The sequence below is a fragment of the Branchiostoma lanceolatum genome, chromosome 15, assembly GCF_035083965.1.
Source record: "Branchiostoma lanceolatum isolate klBraLanc5 chromosome 15, klBraLanc5.hap2, whole genome shotgun sequence".
In the NCBI taxonomy this organism is placed as follows: Eukaryota; Metazoa; Chordata; class Leptocardii; order Amphioxiformes; family Branchiostomatidae; genus Branchiostoma; species Branchiostoma lanceolatum.
In genome coordinates, this window is record NC_089736.1 from 4155144 (window position 1) to 4173200 (window position 18057).

At 41.9% G+C, this 18057-nt stretch overlaps 2 protein-coding genes across 2 annotated transcripts; one reads left to right on the forward strand and one right to left on the reverse strand.

The window, feature by feature from the left end:
* Positions 1 to 1767: 1767 nt before the first annotated feature.
* Positions 1768 to 7992, forward strand: LOC136420441 (ubiquitin-like modifier-activating enzyme 5). Its single transcript, XM_066407367.1, has 12 exons — positions 1768 to 2044; positions 2432 to 2477; positions 2715 to 2804; positions 3221 to 3330; positions 3794 to 3880; positions 4086 to 4170; positions 4646 to 4750; positions 5127 to 5254; positions 5680 to 5815; positions 6099 to 6177; positions 6625 to 6740; positions 7433 to 7992. Exons 1-12 carry the CDS (start codon positions 1890 to 1892, stop codon positions 7511 to 7513), a joined length of 1218 nt encoding a protein of 405 aa, XP_066263464.1. The 5' UTR covers positions 1768 to 1889; the 3' UTR covers positions 7514 to 7992.
* A 273-nt stretch (positions 7993 to 8265) lies between these two features.
* Positions 8266 to 11323, reverse strand: LOC136421058 (uncharacterized). Its single transcript, XM_066408201.1, has 5 exons — positions 11175 to 11323; positions 10648 to 10800; positions 9745 to 9842; positions 9062 to 9192; positions 8266 to 8425 (listed from the first exon to the last, which is right to left on the reverse strand). Exons 1-5 carry the CDS (start codon positions 11321 to 11323, stop codon positions 8291 to 8293), a joined length of 666 nt encoding a protein of 221 aa, XP_066264298.1. The 3' UTR covers positions 8266 to 8290.
* Positions 11324 to 18057: the final 6734 nt, after the last annotated feature.

An 18057-nucleotide genomic window follows, 5' to 3' on the forward strand; every position in this document is an offset into this window, starting at 1 on the left:
TCACCCACACGTCCACTTTCTGTCAGTACACATATTAGGGCCTGACCCGACCGGCGCTATTTCTGGACATGGTGTGCCAGCTAAACGAGGTTCCGGTCGTTTTGTCGTGCAAGTATTAACAGCCGAAACGTGGCACGTATTCTAACCAGAATACCGTATCCCCCCAGTGTAACGTTACTATTTGTCTTCTCAACAGTTTACCAAGATGATGGTATCTATGATAATCTATGTGTCGTATTCTTTTGGCAAGGCGCTAACATCAACATTCGACTCAGAGTACCGGTACCGAACACTGCCTATCGACTCGTCTCGTGCAGTGTATGTCCACTGAATACTGCGACAACTAGAGAGGTTTAACTTCTGCACAGTGGAAGATCTAAAGTCTAATGAACATTGCAGGCAAGGGTAAACGGCTGACAACACCAATAAACGCCCACAATTGTGATAAAAGAGAAAACACGGAAACTCACCTCGTTGTCGCCCTGGTCCAAACACTTATAGCCCTTACACCCACTGGTAGCTGAACATACATGCATGCATTTCAACCGGGAGGATTCGTTTCTGTCAGGGTAGGAGAGTGCTGATGCAGGCGGTACATGTTATATGACCAAGAATAAACCATTGCATGCGCTGGTAGTTAGAGTTGTTTAATATATGTAGCGCCCCCACTTACAGCTGCAGGTGCAGTGGTGTTGCGTGGGGGAATTCAGACAAGTGTACAACTAAACTTGAATGGAATCCAACAGTTGAAACAGCTGTCCTGTCTCAGGTAATTTTGCTGAATATATATATACGTACAAGACAAGCTAAGTTTGTAGATTTCCTTTTAACATCTTGATTACAGTGTACCACCCAGTGATGAGCGTCGGAATGAAAAGTTAGTCCATCTGCCTCCATGCCTGAGTATCTCGCTGGACTTGCGGCATCTTTTTAATTCTATGCTTTGTGTTTTTATTGTCTTTGAGTCATACTTGCAATTGTACATTTACTTGTGCATGATATTCCCATCATAAAGTCACGGGTAACACAAATCTAATTCAGGTCGCAGCGAGGTCGCCAACGTGCCGCAGTCCAGAGTGAGATACCCGCATAACGGATCATCCCGTCCCACACACGTATTGAGACAGTTACCAGACACAGGACTACCTTTAGATGCCAGAGGCCGAGACAAATATAGACATGTAGGGAGGACAGCTGGTCTTCGAGTCTGAGCAGCCCGAGCGACTGTCATAATATTTACCGTCCACCTCAGGCATTCGGGATCAATTTACGTCTCACGGGAGAGCCTTCTAGCGAGCTGTAGAACAACTGCAGTATTTTCTAATCGTCAAGCAAATGTGTGACTCAGGTCTCTTTTTTGTGGACAAAAAAGAATATTTACCAAAAAAGAATATGTACCATTCAGGATATGAATCAACCCCAAAATGCACATATTTTAGTACCGATAGTTGAACAAAGTCATTGTCTTCCTTGTTATAGTTTTAGCCATCTAACGTTAAATCAATGCATTGAAGATCATTGAAGACGTCATTGAAGGGCATTGAAAGAAAGTTGAAGTTGAAAATGCACTGTTCAGTGAAACGTTGATCAGCCTGATATATGTTGACGTTGTAGCTTATAGGATTTGGATCTACCATAGTATGCCAGCCACATCTTCTTCTTCCTCCTTTTTTTTCAAATTTACCCGCTTGCTCCAAAGCTGATACTGTACAATGTATTTAGAAACATTGAAACCCCCTCGGTGAAAATGGACTGTTCCGTCTTGCTGTGCACCTTGGGAAACCGGAAGTTAACGTGGACATCGTCTGGAAATATTCGTCTGTTAGCAACAACTCGTTTTATCGTTATTGCAGTCGTTATAAAACAGCCAAGTTAATTCTGGGATCACCATGGCTACTGTAGAGGAACTGCAGACCAGAGTAAAACAACTGGAATCAGAACTGGAGCAGGAAAAAGCCCGGAATCGCAAAGGAACTGATGGGGGAGGGGGGCGGCAAAAGATCGACCAAATGAGCTCGGAGGTTGTGGATTCAAACCCTTACAGGTTGGCGATGCTTTCATTCTACTAGTGCTGTGCGTTATGTGCTACATGATTTTGACAAGAAGACAACGGTTTACGCATAATGCAATGTAGAAATTGACATTTAGTTGATCGCTAGACACTAATCTGAACGACCATATGGAAATTTAGAAAACTAAATGTGCGATATGGTTTCAAAACTTCTTGCATTACTGTATCATGTGTATGGTTTGATTAATTTTTACTCAACATGGGCCTAATGTACACCTGCAACCTGCACACTTCTAAAGAGAAAATTGAAATCAGTGTTACTGAATTATTTTGTACCCCCTACCCAATGTGATATGCATGCAACTTCATGTCAAATTCATGTTGGATTTGAAAGCATGTTTTGTTTTCTTTACTCGGCAGCCGACTCATGGCTCTGAAGCGTATGGGGATAGTTGACAACTATGAGGTAATGTCACATTATTTTAAGTATACTACATGTATGTTAGATACTGTAGCCCATAACAATTTGTCACATTATCTTCAATATTCTATGATAGCTACTGTAAACCATAACATTTTAACCTACTTGCAGTGGTATCTGACTATTTGCTTTTAATGTTTGTACTGTCAGTTTCTAACCTTTTTCCTAAAAAAACATTACTTAAATGTATTTAAAATGTATTCTCTTCTGTTGTCCTTGCAGAGAATTCGTGATTTTACGGTAGCGATTGTCGGTGTTGGAGGGGTCGGAAGTGTCACTGCAGAGATGTTGACGAGATGTGGCATTGGAAAGGTAACGCACCTATATCTATAGTATATCAATCCTGATATGGGCAAGGGGGTTAGTGGCAAATATATGATATGCAAAATGTATGTTAAATCTTGATTACATATGCAATTAGTATGTCAAATCATGTTTGTTTTATCAAAAGTTTGTGTTGTATGTTTATAATGATGTTGCTTGTCATGGTGCTTTGTGAAGTTTAGAAAATGACTCTAAATAAGTTAATTGCAACTATCAAGTTACTTGTATTTGTAATTGTATCAAATATCTCACTACTCAGACATTCTTTTGGCACCAAAGTTATTTTGGTTGATAGATTTGATAATTGAATAATCAAATAATGATACAACAATGTAGATATGGTCACCTGAATCCAACTTTGCAAACTTTTTTTTGGACAGATTTCATTGTTTTCTGTTTTTCAGCTGTTGCTGTTTGACTATGACAAGGTAGAACTGGCCAACATGAACAGACTCTTCTTCCAACCACACCAGGCAGGCCTCAGTAAAGTCCAGGCAGCTGAGATCACTCTCAGGTTAGCTGGGATTCTTATGTTTTGTTGACTTAAGATTTGACGTGATGTTTTTTATTGGCTGGTAGCAGGCTTGCAGTTGAGGGCTGCACCCGTCTTTCAGAAGGGACATAGAACAGGATTCCCATGGTTCATGGATATGCCTTGTAGAAATATACCCTGCTACTGAAACAGCAAGGAAACATGCTGCGCTATGTGCAACTAGGCACTTCAATGGCATTATGGTCTGTAGGACGAATGAACAAAGAAATGAATGAATAGTGCAGTACAACTTCGGCGCTGTCACATTTTCAGTCAAGTACACTGGGTCACCCCTACTCTTATGTAGAGAGCAGCTGAACTGTCATGATATTGATTGTATGAAAAGTGATTTTATTGTCTTAGTATAACGTTAATCCTTGTAACAATGATTAATCCTGTATGCAGGAATTGTCTGACACGCATAGTTTTGTTTGTATGTTTTTAGAGATATCAATCCCGATGTAGAGTTTGAAACACACAACTACAACATCACCACCGTAGACAACTTCCAGCACTTTATGGATAGAATAAGGTGAGTGAGACAGAATAGTTGTATTGATATTTTGTGTATGGTTGTGTGTTTGTGGATACAATATACTAGTTTTCAATGGCCTGCACTTCGTCCAGTAAGGCATGCGCACAAAGCCTTGATGAAAGTGTTTTGTCCAACAAAATTACCTGCTGTAACGTTAGATGTGTAAAGTGTTGGTTGATGTGTTTGGTTGTTTTGTCTCCAGCCATGGCCACCTGCGAGGGGACCGACCTGTGGACCTAGTTCTCAGCTGTGTGGACAACTTTGAAGCAAGAATGGCCATTAACACGGTACACTTCAACCCACAGTTTTTATATCACAACACGTACACAGTGGTGCTTCATTCAAGCAATACTGGTACTTTATTTAGTTTCATCCCAGGATTACCAATTTACCATACATGCAGTAATCATCCAAAAAACCAACCAACTTGTCGGCAGCAACCACCTGTCCTCAGCAACCATTTTTGCTCAGTTCCTTGAGTCGTTGCTTAGGACAGGTTTGACTGTACTTTTAAGTACATGTAGAGATCACTAGATCCCTTCAATGGGAGGCATGTGAACACACAGTTTTTAAGTGAAAAGGTCTTTTTAAAGGCTTTTAAATCTTCAATCTGTAGCCCACAGAAATTTGGCTTGGGGAACCCTTAAGAAAACATCATACAATACATGTATGCAAAGACTGTACCATATCAAAGGTTCTAGATTCATTGCTGCATCTTTGCACTGACACAATTTGTCTTACTGATATGACTTTGTTCTACAGGCATGTAATGAGCAGGGCCAGGTGTGGATAGAGTCAGGTGTGAGTGAAAATGCAGTGTCTGGCCACATACAGGTCATCAAGCCAGGGGAGACCGCATGTTTTGCTGTAAGTATAGTGCCTGATTTACTGCTGTTGTCTGTTCCATGCATATATTTTATCAAAGCACGAAAGTGGTCTCAGCAGCACAAAGAATTAAATCAGGTTAAATGCCTAGTACTTCAGTCATGAGACCCAGTTTTGTGGTCTGAAATGTCACCTATAATGAGAGATAGTGCTTTGCAATTGGCTAATTTGTAACCTTCAGCACACTGAAGTAGTCGTTTGGCACAAAGTTACATGTAGGTAGTAGGGAGAAGGTTACTACCAACCAGAAGCCCATGAGTGTGTTTACTGTAGTGATGTAAGAAATTCGTCTTTGTTGATTGGCCTATTCTCTAACCAATTAGAGAGCCCATTGATGAGTTTGCCATCTGTTTTGCAGTGTGCCCCTCCATTGGTGGTTGCATCAGGGATTGATGAGAAGACCCTGAAGAGAGAGGGTGTGTGTGCAGCCAGCCTTCCCACCACCATGGGCATTGTGGCAGGCTTTCTAGTGCAGAACACACTCAAGTAGGCACATATGTTGTTTTTTCAAACCAAACCATTTTATTTCTTTGAGACTTAATTCAGAAAATGCATCAATCCATCCATCCACCCATTAAATCTAAGGACACTGTAGATTATGAGGTTCATCATGATAGACATTTGATATTAGAATGTTGGACAATTTTAAGTGTTGGGAAGGCAACAGTTACATTAACGTTTGCCTGCAAGAAGTCATTTATTGCTAAAGGAATCTGTTGATTATCACTAATACTAGTTAACAATTACTGGTTAGAAGCTAGCTGTGGTGGCTCCATTGATGTCCTAAGAAAGTTTTAGGGGAAGATTTTTTTTACTCAAAGAAACATCAATTAATACAATGGACAAAGACAAATGAATGGACAAACACAGGCTAAGATTGTGATACCAAAATGATTTTGTAAACCTTACAGATACCTGCTGGAGTTTGGCACTGTGACCTACTACCTGGGCTACAACGCCATGCAGGACTTTTTCCCTTCCATGGCCATGAAGCCAAACCCGAACTGTGACGAATCCTACTGTAGAAAACTGCAGACTGAATATCAGGTAAACTGCATGATACAATGTACTGCCTTTTTCCTTATTAGTTTGAATTCTCAATGGTGTTATGCGTATTCGCACTTGACATAATAAAAAAGTGGATTATATATATGCTCTCAAATGTAGTTCTTATTTCTTGTATGATATAAACATTGATTCATAACTAAAAGTTTTGATGAATAAAGAACTTTGCTAAAGAAGTTTGCTGGAAGGTATACAACAGAATTTAGAGTTACAGCAACATATTATGCATTTCCACAATGTAAAATATATTATTTTTTTTGTTCAGGAAAAGCTGTCAGCTCAGCCTAAAGAGGAAGTTAAAGAGGAGGAAGTAGAAGAAGTCGTACATGATGCTAATGACTGGGGTAAGTAAATATCTGCAAAATCGATTTCGACCTTTTTAGAGGTTCTTGAGTCATGCTGACAACAAATACCCGAAAACACAGAAAAACACACAGACCCAAAACAGTACCCCCATTTTTCATGGAGGTAAATACATGACTTGTACATTTAAGTGGACCAGTGTGTTATTCTTAATTTTTGAAATTTCTGTTTCAAACAAACATTCTGTTCTGTTACCCCAAGTTTTCAAATCAAGAGCTCTTGGTTTTTTTGTTCAACTATCAGAAAAGCAAGACATACAGTTTGTACAATATGTTTTACTCCAGGTAAAAGGAATAGATAAACTGAAACTTAAAACATTGATGAAAACTATTGCAGCTGTTGTCTGGTAGGTTGCAAGTTTGTATATATTGTGAATATTTTGCTGCACTAGAGATCTAAATAAACAAATGCACAACTCTCTCTTGCAGGTATTGAGTTGGTAGCAGAGACAACAGATGAAGAATTCAAGGCGGCGTCACATGGACATGTACCAGAGTTGGTGGAGGGGGTTCATGTAGCGTATGTCCGACCAATGACACAAGAGGTAACTTATACCTTATACTGGATGTGGAAAGGTTAGCAGGCCGCACCAATTCAATTTGTCAGTTCTCTGATTTACAAAGATAATGATCAAATTACAGAGTCTGAGGGGAAAGTTTGTACCTTTGTACACACTGTTTCAGGGATTGAATTTAGTTTGCTACAAGTGGTGTCAAGAGGCTAAGTGACTAGGCTAACACACACACAAGATTTAGAGGTCACATGTTCGATTCCTGGCATTGGAGAAAAACGCAACTTTCCTCATTCCACCCAGGTGTAAAATGGATTCCTGACTTCGTTTGTGAAAGTAAAAGGGGGTGGAAGGAGAGGGATGGACTCCTCCTTCCAATACCATGCCCTAGACACAGTGGATAGCAACCCTCTGACCTACATTTTTCATCAGCTTTGTACCACATCAGATTATTTAAGAAGAAATATGTTGGGAGAAAATAAATGTGTTGGGAGAAAAACAGGTCTTATCCTACTGTGCGTGAGGCAGACTAATTATAGTAAGATTGAGAAGTGCTGACATTTTAAATGTTTAGGAAAGAATGGTTATGTTCACATTAACTAGACACATGAAGGACACTTAGAGCCCTGCTTCAACTTTCATGGCCAGAATTGGGAGCTTTATATATATCAATTAGGACCCTATAGTTTGTTGAGATATGCTAAAGCTATCTTTCTGTTCCATAGGATGATGAGGGGGCTGCAGGTCTGACAGTTGACGACCAGGAAAGTCTGGAGGATCTCATGGCCAAGATGAAGAGTATATAGCAATGCATTCTGGGAGGAAGCAGAGCATCATGGCTAGATGAAAATTGAACAGTTTAATGTAACAAAGAAAAGTGAACATTTTGTGTACTGAAGTTTCTTCCTTTACATCACAATCTTTACAAAGTAAACCTAAAACTCTAAAAAAATACACAGTATACTGATGAAAGGATGTGCTCTTAACATATCAATTTTGCTGCTTTGTCATTCCACACTTTGAAAATAAAATTTAGTACATGAATGTATGCTGATAACTGCTAGGCCATTTGTGACAAGAAGCCACAGCTTGTCATGTTTGATATAATTTGTTACACAGTATTTGTGCCAACAATGTGTATTTTAGACTCCTCACAACACTCAAAGCTATGTTGTGTATGAGAAGTTGGGAGTAAATTTGACAGGAAAAGCTAAAGATGTATGTGTGCATCACACTGCTCATGTAGCATACTGTACTGTTAAAAAAAATAAAAGTCAACAAGTCAGTCACAAATGTCACATTGTTATTCCCCGGTCACTGGACTTTGCTAGCTCTAGCAATTGATTTTATGTATTTACCACCCATAATTGCGAAGATGAAATGATATATAATCTTTAGTTACAAACAATAATGTGTTGAAGTTTGGGGCAAATCTGTCCAAACCCAGATTACTCATTCATACATTGAGGATCAATTCTAGGGACTTCCTTAGGTAGAAAGAATGCCCCCTATTACTATGTACACAAGCTCTACATTTTGATGCTATATTTGATGGTAAGATCTCATCATGTTTTTGTAAAACACTAATGTGGGTCAAATCCAATCACCATGGTCTCGATGACAAACACAATGAAGCGACTGTAGATTTCCTCGTACTTGGTGGTAAAGCGATCTTCCAAGCACTCCTGTACACCAGCAAGGAAAGCAGCCTCTATTGCCTGTCAGGTAGGGAGAAAAATGGGGAAAGTCGCTTATAAGCTTTTAACATGTAGATGGTATTTTGCACAGCATGAGAAATGGTTCCATTTCCCAAGTGCACTGGATTTTGCAATACAATGTAAATTGATAAGCAAACTAAAGTTACTAGACTTAGTGCTGTTTCCTTGAATGTCTAATTGAAGAAGCAAAGAAATCCAAGGATTTCTGTTATTCTTATTGTTATATTTGAAACGTATGTTATCATTACTGTCATTCTTCTAAGTAAAAGTCTACAGATTTTTGATTTTCTATCACACTTGAAATTATTGAACTGTTGATATTATTGTCCTTGTTATTTATCTATGGCTTATTGTTTCCTGCTGGATTCCCTCACTGTGTTTGTTATTTTTCTTTGAAAAATTAAAAAAAAAGAGAAGGAAGAAAGAAAGAAAGAAATCCAAGAAAGGCACACCAACCTTTAAGTAGTAAAAGACGACATATTCTACTATCATGCATCGTAGGTCGATTCTACTATGGACATTGAGGAGGGAGCTAAAGTTACCAGACTGGGCACTGTTTCCTTGAATGTCTCATTCAAGAAACAGAGACATCCAAGGAAATGTAAAGCAGCCTTTGAGTAGTACAAGACGACATACCCACACATCCTCAGGTGTCATCACTTTCATGTCAGCGTGCTGACGACCCAGCTTTGTCAACTCGGAGATCACGTGGTCAAGGTCGCCGAGGTTATCTATGATGTAATCCAGGCAGTCAAAGATGCGTTCTCCTGCACAAAGTTAAGACATTGTTGTCATTAAACATTATCATGAGATTTCATTCTTGATCATGCAAATCATCCTAATTGCATAAGTGGGGAAATTCTTCAGGACTAAGACTGAACTACATGATAGTACAAGAATGGGAAGGGCCTTCAGCACCAAGGAAAGGGATAGTACATGGTGGGGGATGATCCTTCAGCACCAAGGAACGGTAGGTTACAAGATGATACTGGTTGGGGAATGGCCTTCAGAACCAAGTAAAGAGATGGTACCGGATAGTAAGGGTGGGGGAAGGGCCTTTAGTGCTAAGGACAGGGAGGGTACATGATAGTACGTACAGGGTGGGAGATGGTCCTTCAGCACCAAGGAAAGGGATGATACATAATAGTACAGGGCAGAGAATGGCCAAGGAAAGGGCTAGTACAGGGTGGGAGATGGGCCTTCAGCACCAAGGCAAGGGATGGTACATAATAGTTCAGGGCGGGGGAAAGGCCTTCCTCAGCACCAAGGAAAGGGACAACTAGTACAGGATTATAATGGTGGGGTAAGGTCCGTCTTACCCAGGAACTTAATGTAAGGGCTTGTTGGTATCTCTTCGTCTGTAAGGGCCCTGATTCTCGGCCATTTTTGTCGCAAGCCAGGGTTGTCCTGAAGCATCCTGTTAGGACAAATGTGTCATGATCAATAGTTGATAGTATCTATTATTAGTAAAAAGCATAGCTTCTGTGGCTCTGGCAACTTGAACTTGAACTGGACTGGTTTTCAAAAGGGAAAACATCGGTCCAGTTTGAAAGGTGAAACATGTTGGGAGAGACTTTTGATCAAACCGCTGATCTGACTTTTTGTTAGGGAAAATGAACATCTATGTGTCTTAGCGATAGGTAATCAGCTTTGGGCCATAAATAACATGTGTCCTGGCAGGGACATATGACTCAGCTCCCATAACTGTATATAAGCAGCTTAGAAGTGATTTGTGTTGTCTATAAGCTCATACAGACCTAACAGGTGTTGTAAGGACATATCTAGAATGGAAGCAAAGAGTAGGCTACAAGGAAATCTTATTTCACACAGGATATTTTGATTTTCTTTTAATACAACAACCAGGTAATCTCACCTGCTGACGTTTCGGTTTCTGTCAGACACCTTCTTCAGAGCTTCTGACTGGAGTGCTGCTTCTCACCGCTTTAAGTAGCCATGTAGGTGGCGCTTTTGGCGCTTATTTCACACAGTTAGGACTTTGAAAATACGCCATAAATCTCGAAGATTGCATTCCGAGCCTAGCTGTAGCCTCGCTACATGCTTCTATAACCATGCAATGGAGCCGCTTATTCATGAAGATTTCTTGAACGTGACGTTTTGGGAAATGATGATATTACTAGCCCGGATATCACCTGAGTAGCTTGCATCTGCTCCCATGACTAGATAGCTAGTAACCAAGGCTGTCTATGGTGTTACATACTTACGTAAGAAAGACGGTACTCGCTGCCCGGTCCGACTTTCTCGCCACGGTCTTCCATGATTTCTGCAGGTAAAACCGCTGCCAGGCGTCCAATGGAAGGCGCCAGTCCTCTCTGTCACCGGGGCGTTTATACAACTCTGAACGGTTCTTCCTGTTCCTAAATACGGGAACAATCATACCATCTGTCATTAGATTTAAACATGTGTTGAGTCCTGCAGTCAATTTGCAGTAAAAAAAAGACTTAGTGAGTATGCGTTTGGGTAATATTACACTGAGGCAATGGATGCACGTCGTACATGCAAGCTCACAGCAAAAAGCCGTAAAATTCTGTCTGACAGATAGAAATTGACAAGAGAGAAGGGAGGAGAGAGAGAGAGAGAGATAGAGACATAGGGAGGGAGAGAGAGAGAGAGAGAGAGAGAGAGAGAGAGAGAGAGAGAGAGAGAGAGAGAGAGAGAGAGAGAGAGAGAGAGAGAGAGAGAGAGAGAGAGAGAGAGAGAGAGAGAGAGACCTTATCAGCGTTTCTCCCACCTTAAAACTGAGAGCGTCTGGCTGTCCGTTGACATTTCACATCCCATGTTGGTCGGAGGCGTCACTGAGGTCGGAGGCTCTTCAGATTCAACTTTCAGCAGCTTTTTGACAGCTTTTATAGAACTGGAGGTTGCGCGGTAGTGATTCATCTAAGGTATGTGAACTCTAATACTTAAAGTCTGGGATGCTTTATGTAAACACGTAGTGGAGCAGGAATTTACGTAAAACGATTTGAGATTAGTACGCAGAAAGGGCATGACCTTACATTAGCGGCGACAATGACAAAATAAGCGCATTAAACAAGGCCAATAAAGGTAACGTTTGACAAATTTGCTCTCATAATGCGTGGATTTTATTTAATTTTATTTCTGTGCTCGTAATGCCCAAATGACCTCATTTTATGGATGAAATCCGCGCGTGCAGCGATGATTTGATATTTGCTGGTTTCGAAAAAAAATGAATCCCCTCGGAAATACAAGCTTCACCTTTGGGAATGAAAAAGTTGAAAAAAAGCAGTTGAGGGGGATGCAAACTAGTAGATCGTCATAACATTTGTCATAGAAATAGGTGGAGAATAATGCTCGACATAGATTAGTTTATATGATTATATTAATCTCAGTGGCAAGGTTTTAAAAATTGGCCAGACACGGAATTTCTCGACATACTTTGGTTTATATGATTCTTTAATCTGTGTTTTGAAAGGTTGTGAAAATAGGCCAGACTAATATGTAAATATTTAACACGGCAAGTCGCTTGTAAATTGCATGGAATGATTGTCTGCTGACCAATTTGATTGTTTCACAATATGCTATATATATAGGGCTACGAGTGGGCCATAGCAGCAGTTCTATCTTCTCTCTCTTGGGCGTTTGCCCCGGTTGGAGCATAGGCCACCGATAGCCCTCCACTGCACTCATCTCTGGTCCTTCTTTCTTAGGCCATGCCAGCTGCTGCTCATGCTCCTCATCTCCTCCTCTGTGTCCCTCATCCAGTTGTTCTTTGGCCGCCCTCTCTGCCGTTTACCCTGTGGGTTCCAGGTCAAGGCCTGGTGCGTGATGCTGGATGTAGGTTTTCTAAGCGTGTGCCCTATCCATGACCATTTCCTCTTGAAGTGGTCCTCCTGACTTCCAACTGGGTTTTGATCGGCTCTTTCCCACAGTTCCTGGTTACTAATTCTGTCTGCCCACCGGCTCCTTCGTAAGCAAGAAAGAAAGTTTGTACCCTATGTTGCGTTCTTATTGTGATCCTCTATGTTCCCAAACCATAAAGCAGTACTGACTTGACATTTGAGTTGATTAGATGCGTAGTTTTGTGGCTTTACGTATCACCCTGAAAGCCCAGACATTCTTCAGCATGATGAAGGCTGCTCTTGCTGTCCCTATCCTGGCTTTACATCGCTATCCGTGCCCCCCTGACGGCCTACCACGCTTCCCAGGTACACAAAGGACTCAGCCTCCTTCACTTCCTCCCCTCCGATTGTGACTGGTGTACATGTGTTGTTGCTTGTGTTACTCTTTATGAGTTCAGTGGTCTTCTTTTGCAGATTTTGAGCGCTGTACTGATCGATGTTGTGTCCAGATGAGTTGTTTTCTCTTGCATCTACTTGTGGTCGTGTAAAAAGAGTGCCAGGTCATCGGCAAAGGCTAGATCGTCGAGCTTGCTGTGTCCAGAGTGTCCACTGGATCCCATGACTCTTCCCTCTTGTAGTTGTCCTCATGATTCAGTCGATAACCAGGGGGAAAAGAAACGGAGACAGTAAGCACCCCTGACGTACTCCTGTCTTCACATAAAAGCTCTCTATAACAGGACCAAGAACAGTACTGGTATTCCTGTGATCGTGAGCTTCGTAACTAGAAGAGCAATAGCGTAGATGCATTCAGCTCTGTAGTAGTCGGGTAACCGTTCTCACTGGCATAGGGGTGTTTTACCGGCCCCAGTCCTACTAAGCTAAAGCTAGGCCTTTCTTTGACAACCTATCTTTCCAGCCGGCGTTTCTGATTACTATACTCTCCCAAGAGCGAAGTAATTGAAACCAATACCGTAGAGATTCCAAGGCGGGCGCTAATGGGCCCGGGCGGGCGAGCAACGCTTCCAGCACCGTAGAGCTCCCAGACAGCTCTCGATGAGATTGCTAGCAGTATAGCTCTGTAGATGCTCTGGCTCAGATCTTGTCATGGATCCAATAAATGATGACGATTCTGACTGTGGCACCGGCTCTGAAATATCCGCCAAAATGCAAGCGGCACAAGGAGACCTGCCAGACCCTGACTCTACAATAGAACCTGAGGTTCAACATGAGATCCAACCGCAAGTGGACCGGACCAGTCTAGAGGGACAGACGGACATCTCACCCGGCCACGTGGAACACCTGTTACAGGACGTCCTGCCACACACTGACTCTACAACAGAACCTGAGGTTCGACATGAGATCCAACCCCTTAAGCGCCGCTCGGACCGGACCAGTCTAGAGGGACAGACGGACATCTCAGCCGGCCACATGGAACACCCGTTACAGGCGGACCTTCCACACCCTGACTCTACAACAGAACCTGAGGTACAACATGAGATCCAACCCCAGCGCCGCTCGGACCGGACCAGTCTAGAGGGACAGACGGACAGCTCACCCGGCCACGTGGAACACCTGCTACAGGACGTCCATAGCGACGCTTCGCTTCAACACTCTGACCGGGATAACGGACCGGGTTTCAGTCCTGATAGCTGTGCCGACCGGTTATCGGTACCGTCAATCTGTACCACTTACATGCATACAACCGTTGGCGAAACTGAACAAAATCAAGCACTTTATGTTGATAATCCACTCGTGGAAGCAAAAGAATCTCCGTCAATAGACATCTACGGTGCTGAATTTCATACCGCAGAGAGTGCAGTGCACTACCAGCTGAGGGATGCCTGCCGCAAAGAAGCACTCTCCGCCTTTTATCAATGCGGCAAAGATGTCGACGGTGCCTTTATGGACAGGCCAGATGTCGAGGTCTGTGGGGCAAACAGCGAAGCCGAACATTGTGAGACTCAAACAGAGACTGGCGTCAAACGGTTGAAGGATGTGGAAACCTCTAGTCAGAACAGATCAGAGAGTGAGACCATGTCTGATGACGAGTGTTTCTGTCCGTATGCAGTTTATCGAGGGGATGTCTGCGATGCCCAACCATACGCCGTTGCTTATGACGAAGAGCAAAACGAAAACCAAAATGTTGACAGTCTCCAGGGCAACTGTGGACAACCCAGCACCAGTTCCGGTAAGTTAACTTCTACACACTCACAACTCACCTATCAGTTACAAGAGTACTTACATCATACACGTTTCCACCGCTGACTTGCCACAAAATCCTTCATGGCAAGATCACAGTAGGTGTTTCCATTCGTGACGAAGCCACCATTAAAACATGACAGTGGCGTCTGTGTGGCACAGTGGCAGACCATCCGGCTATGAACCAATGAGACCCAGGTTTAATCCCCAGCGGAGTACCCAGGCATGTCCGGACATGCACCCAGACGTTGTGCCCTTGGGAAAGGCGTTAGGAAGGGCATCCAGCCGTAAAAACTCTTGGTACAAAAAAGACTTGTACTTGATGAGGAGTTCTGGGGCTCCCCCAACCATGTGCAAGCACGTCCAACCCCCATATAATGGGGAATAAAAGACGTAAAATTGGAGAGAGAGAGAGAGAGAGATTGGAACCTTAATTTCGGTCAATCAAGTAATCTCTATAAATACTTCAACGAATGCACTGTATTGTATTGTATTGTATTGTATTGTATTGTATTGTATTGTATTGTATATCATTAGAAAGCTTATTTATTGCATTTTGCAAAGAAATGAGAGGACATGGAAGCAGTTGTGACACTGCTGTTGACGACAAGGACCTGCATCGCAACCCCATGTACGCCCCAAACGTCGCACAACCAAAGGATGGAGGAGGTAAGATAATTTTTTTTAAATCAGTTCGTCAGAGCCTGATGTTGCCATTGATTTTACGGTCATAATCTTATAATCAAAAATAACAATACACAAAAGAGAATCACATCACAATCTTGCCTCGAATTTAGGATGTTTACAAAGTTCTTCCACTTAGTTACATTACTCTGCTGAAACGTCGTTGGGAACAATCGGGTTTCATTTTTTCACTTGCATGTTAATTACAGTAAAATACAGTATCAGTCAGGATCAGTATATGAGCGGTTAGAACACGTTCTCTATCAGTACGTTTTCGAACCTGATGATTGGATGGTTCGTTAACAGTTTAGCTCAATATGTTTTACTTTATGTTCTTACATGTTTCTACCAGTAGAATACGCTATTATTATCCACGATATGAAACGCCACTAATACAATCTTCACGAGAGACAGGAATAGTAATCTACTACATTGCGCGGTGTTGTATACGTAGTTTAGAATCGCCACACTTGCTTTACTTCCAGGTCAAAGTAACACCTGTATCATCGCTACATGTGTGGCCGTGGTGGGAGTCATACTTTTTGTAGGCCTCTTCGTCGGAACCTTAGTGCCAGGGAAGCAAGACAGTTCCACGCCAACGGTAAGTTATACATTTCGAGAGTTTAATACTGTACATGCATATAAAGGTCCTAAGCTTATGGAAAGGAACCATACACGTCCAAAGGATGGGACGTTAAGCTGTGGTGAAATGTCCAATTCACCACTTTTCCTGATATACCTATCCTGTATAGACATTATGGATACGTTTTTCTCAATTCCTGCCCCTATCAGTGGAAGATTAGCTCTTGAGTGAGCTGAACTGGTTCGAGATCACTTTCACTCAGTTTTTTTTCTAAACAAGTCTTCCGTTTTTGTCTCAGACATGGCCAGGCCCCACCGTCATCGGAACAACGACTCCACAAAAGGACGGAAGCCCACATGTGGACTACACGTCCCCTCAACCAACTAGCACTCAAGGTAATAAACAAAAAAATACTGTACGCCAGGAGCAATAGGCACATGCTGGAACTGAATACAAGGACAATGAGAAAATAGACAATAGCTAGTCTATTCTAAACTCTTCTTCAGTGCCGTGTAACGTATGATATGTACAATTTGTTTCTATCTTCATTATGACAACGTGTGGATCAAATTGCTGTGCTGTACGTTTCTGAGTAACGGTGCTTTGTCGTTAGAAATATTTTTACTTGTGACCATAGATTTCAATCGGCTAAAATACACCTGAGGTGCGACCATTATACAGAACATCGGAAATAAACACAGAACTCTTCGACATAACTTTTTTTTGCAATGCTATTAATCTGTGCAGTAAGCATTTGAAAAGTGACCAGACTGATAAAAAAAAACTCTTCAGTTGTTGATGTGTGTTGAAACTTGGAAGGGTTTGGAAATTGGTCAGACTGATAAAATTCTATTTAGATCGACGACCTCTTCTATATTGTGTGAAGTCATTGTCTGCTGACCAATTGATTGTTCCACCACTATGTATACTGCGTCATAGCTACATGTATGTCCGTGTTCTGTAGGCCTCATCATCGGAACCCTCAAGCCGGGGAAGCAACTCAGTACCATGCCAACGATAACGGTAATTATAAGTTGTACATTTCCATAGTTCAATATAAACATAAGAGGGTATTAAGCATCAGGGCTTTATTACTGTTATTGCATATTATGATTCATATTCTGATAATATAGCAGTAATATTTTGTATTCATGTATTCAAAGATTATTTTCATTCTTAAGTGTAGCGTGGCTAGTGTTTCCTTTCTCTGGACCTAGGGGTCTCCGTTTGCCGCTTACCCTACCTGCACGCTTATGGTCCTAAGCTGTGGTTAACTTTCTAATGGACCTCTCGAAAAGATCTTGGGGAATTTTCCCGATGTACCTACCCTGTCTATACACTACGGATAGGTTTGTCTCCGTTCCTGTCACAAACAGTGGACATCAGCTCTTCAGTGAACTGAACTGGTTAGAGATCACTTTCACTCAGGTTTTTTTTTTAAAACAAGTCTTCCGTTTTTGTCTCAGACATGGCCAGACCCCACCGTCACCGGAACAACGACTCCCCAAACGGACGGAAGCCGACACACGTCGTCTCAATCAAGCAGCACTCAAGGTAATAAACAAAAATTACTGTACTTCGCACAGGCCTTGGAGGAGATAAGGAAATGTACAGAGTTTTGCATGATGTATGAATGAATGAATGGTTTTATTTGATCATTGTGATCGGAAATGGGAAGTACCTCGCAGCCATGGGCTGAATTGCGTGCTTTTCACATTGTTTTTAAAAACTAGATAGTGACGTTAGGAAATCTATCGGTTACAGAAATAATATAATCGTTCCTATTCAACAATAACTGCATTCTAAAAACACAGGTAAACACTACCTTAAAACAGGTACAAATTATTAGCAAACTCATGCTGTTAGCTGATACATAGTAAGTGTGCCAGGCTCTGAAAAATCATATTTTATCTTGTGTTTATAATTGTGACAACAACAACCGCTGGACAGAACTAACTTTTAACTTTCAGTCGATTGATAAATGTTTTAATCTCGCCTTTTCTCAGGAGGAGAAAATGAAGAGATCGAACAAACGAAAATTGTCTTTGGTCTTGACGGGCATGAAGCGGGTGATTGCAGTGGACAAGTCGGTCTTGTCGTGTCGCCTGGCAACGAGATATTTGTAGGCGACGCCTTGAACATGCGGGTGCAGGTGTTCAGCATGAAGGGCGTCTACCTCCGCAGTTTCCCTACCGTCACGTCAGAGAGTGAATGCGAGAGGGTTTTACCCGAGGGCATTTTCATCGACGAGAAGGGTCACATATGGGTAGAGGGGGTTTGTATTCCGACATATTCAACACGTATTGTTGGGTTCGAAAAAACAGGGCATTACATAACATCTCTTCATG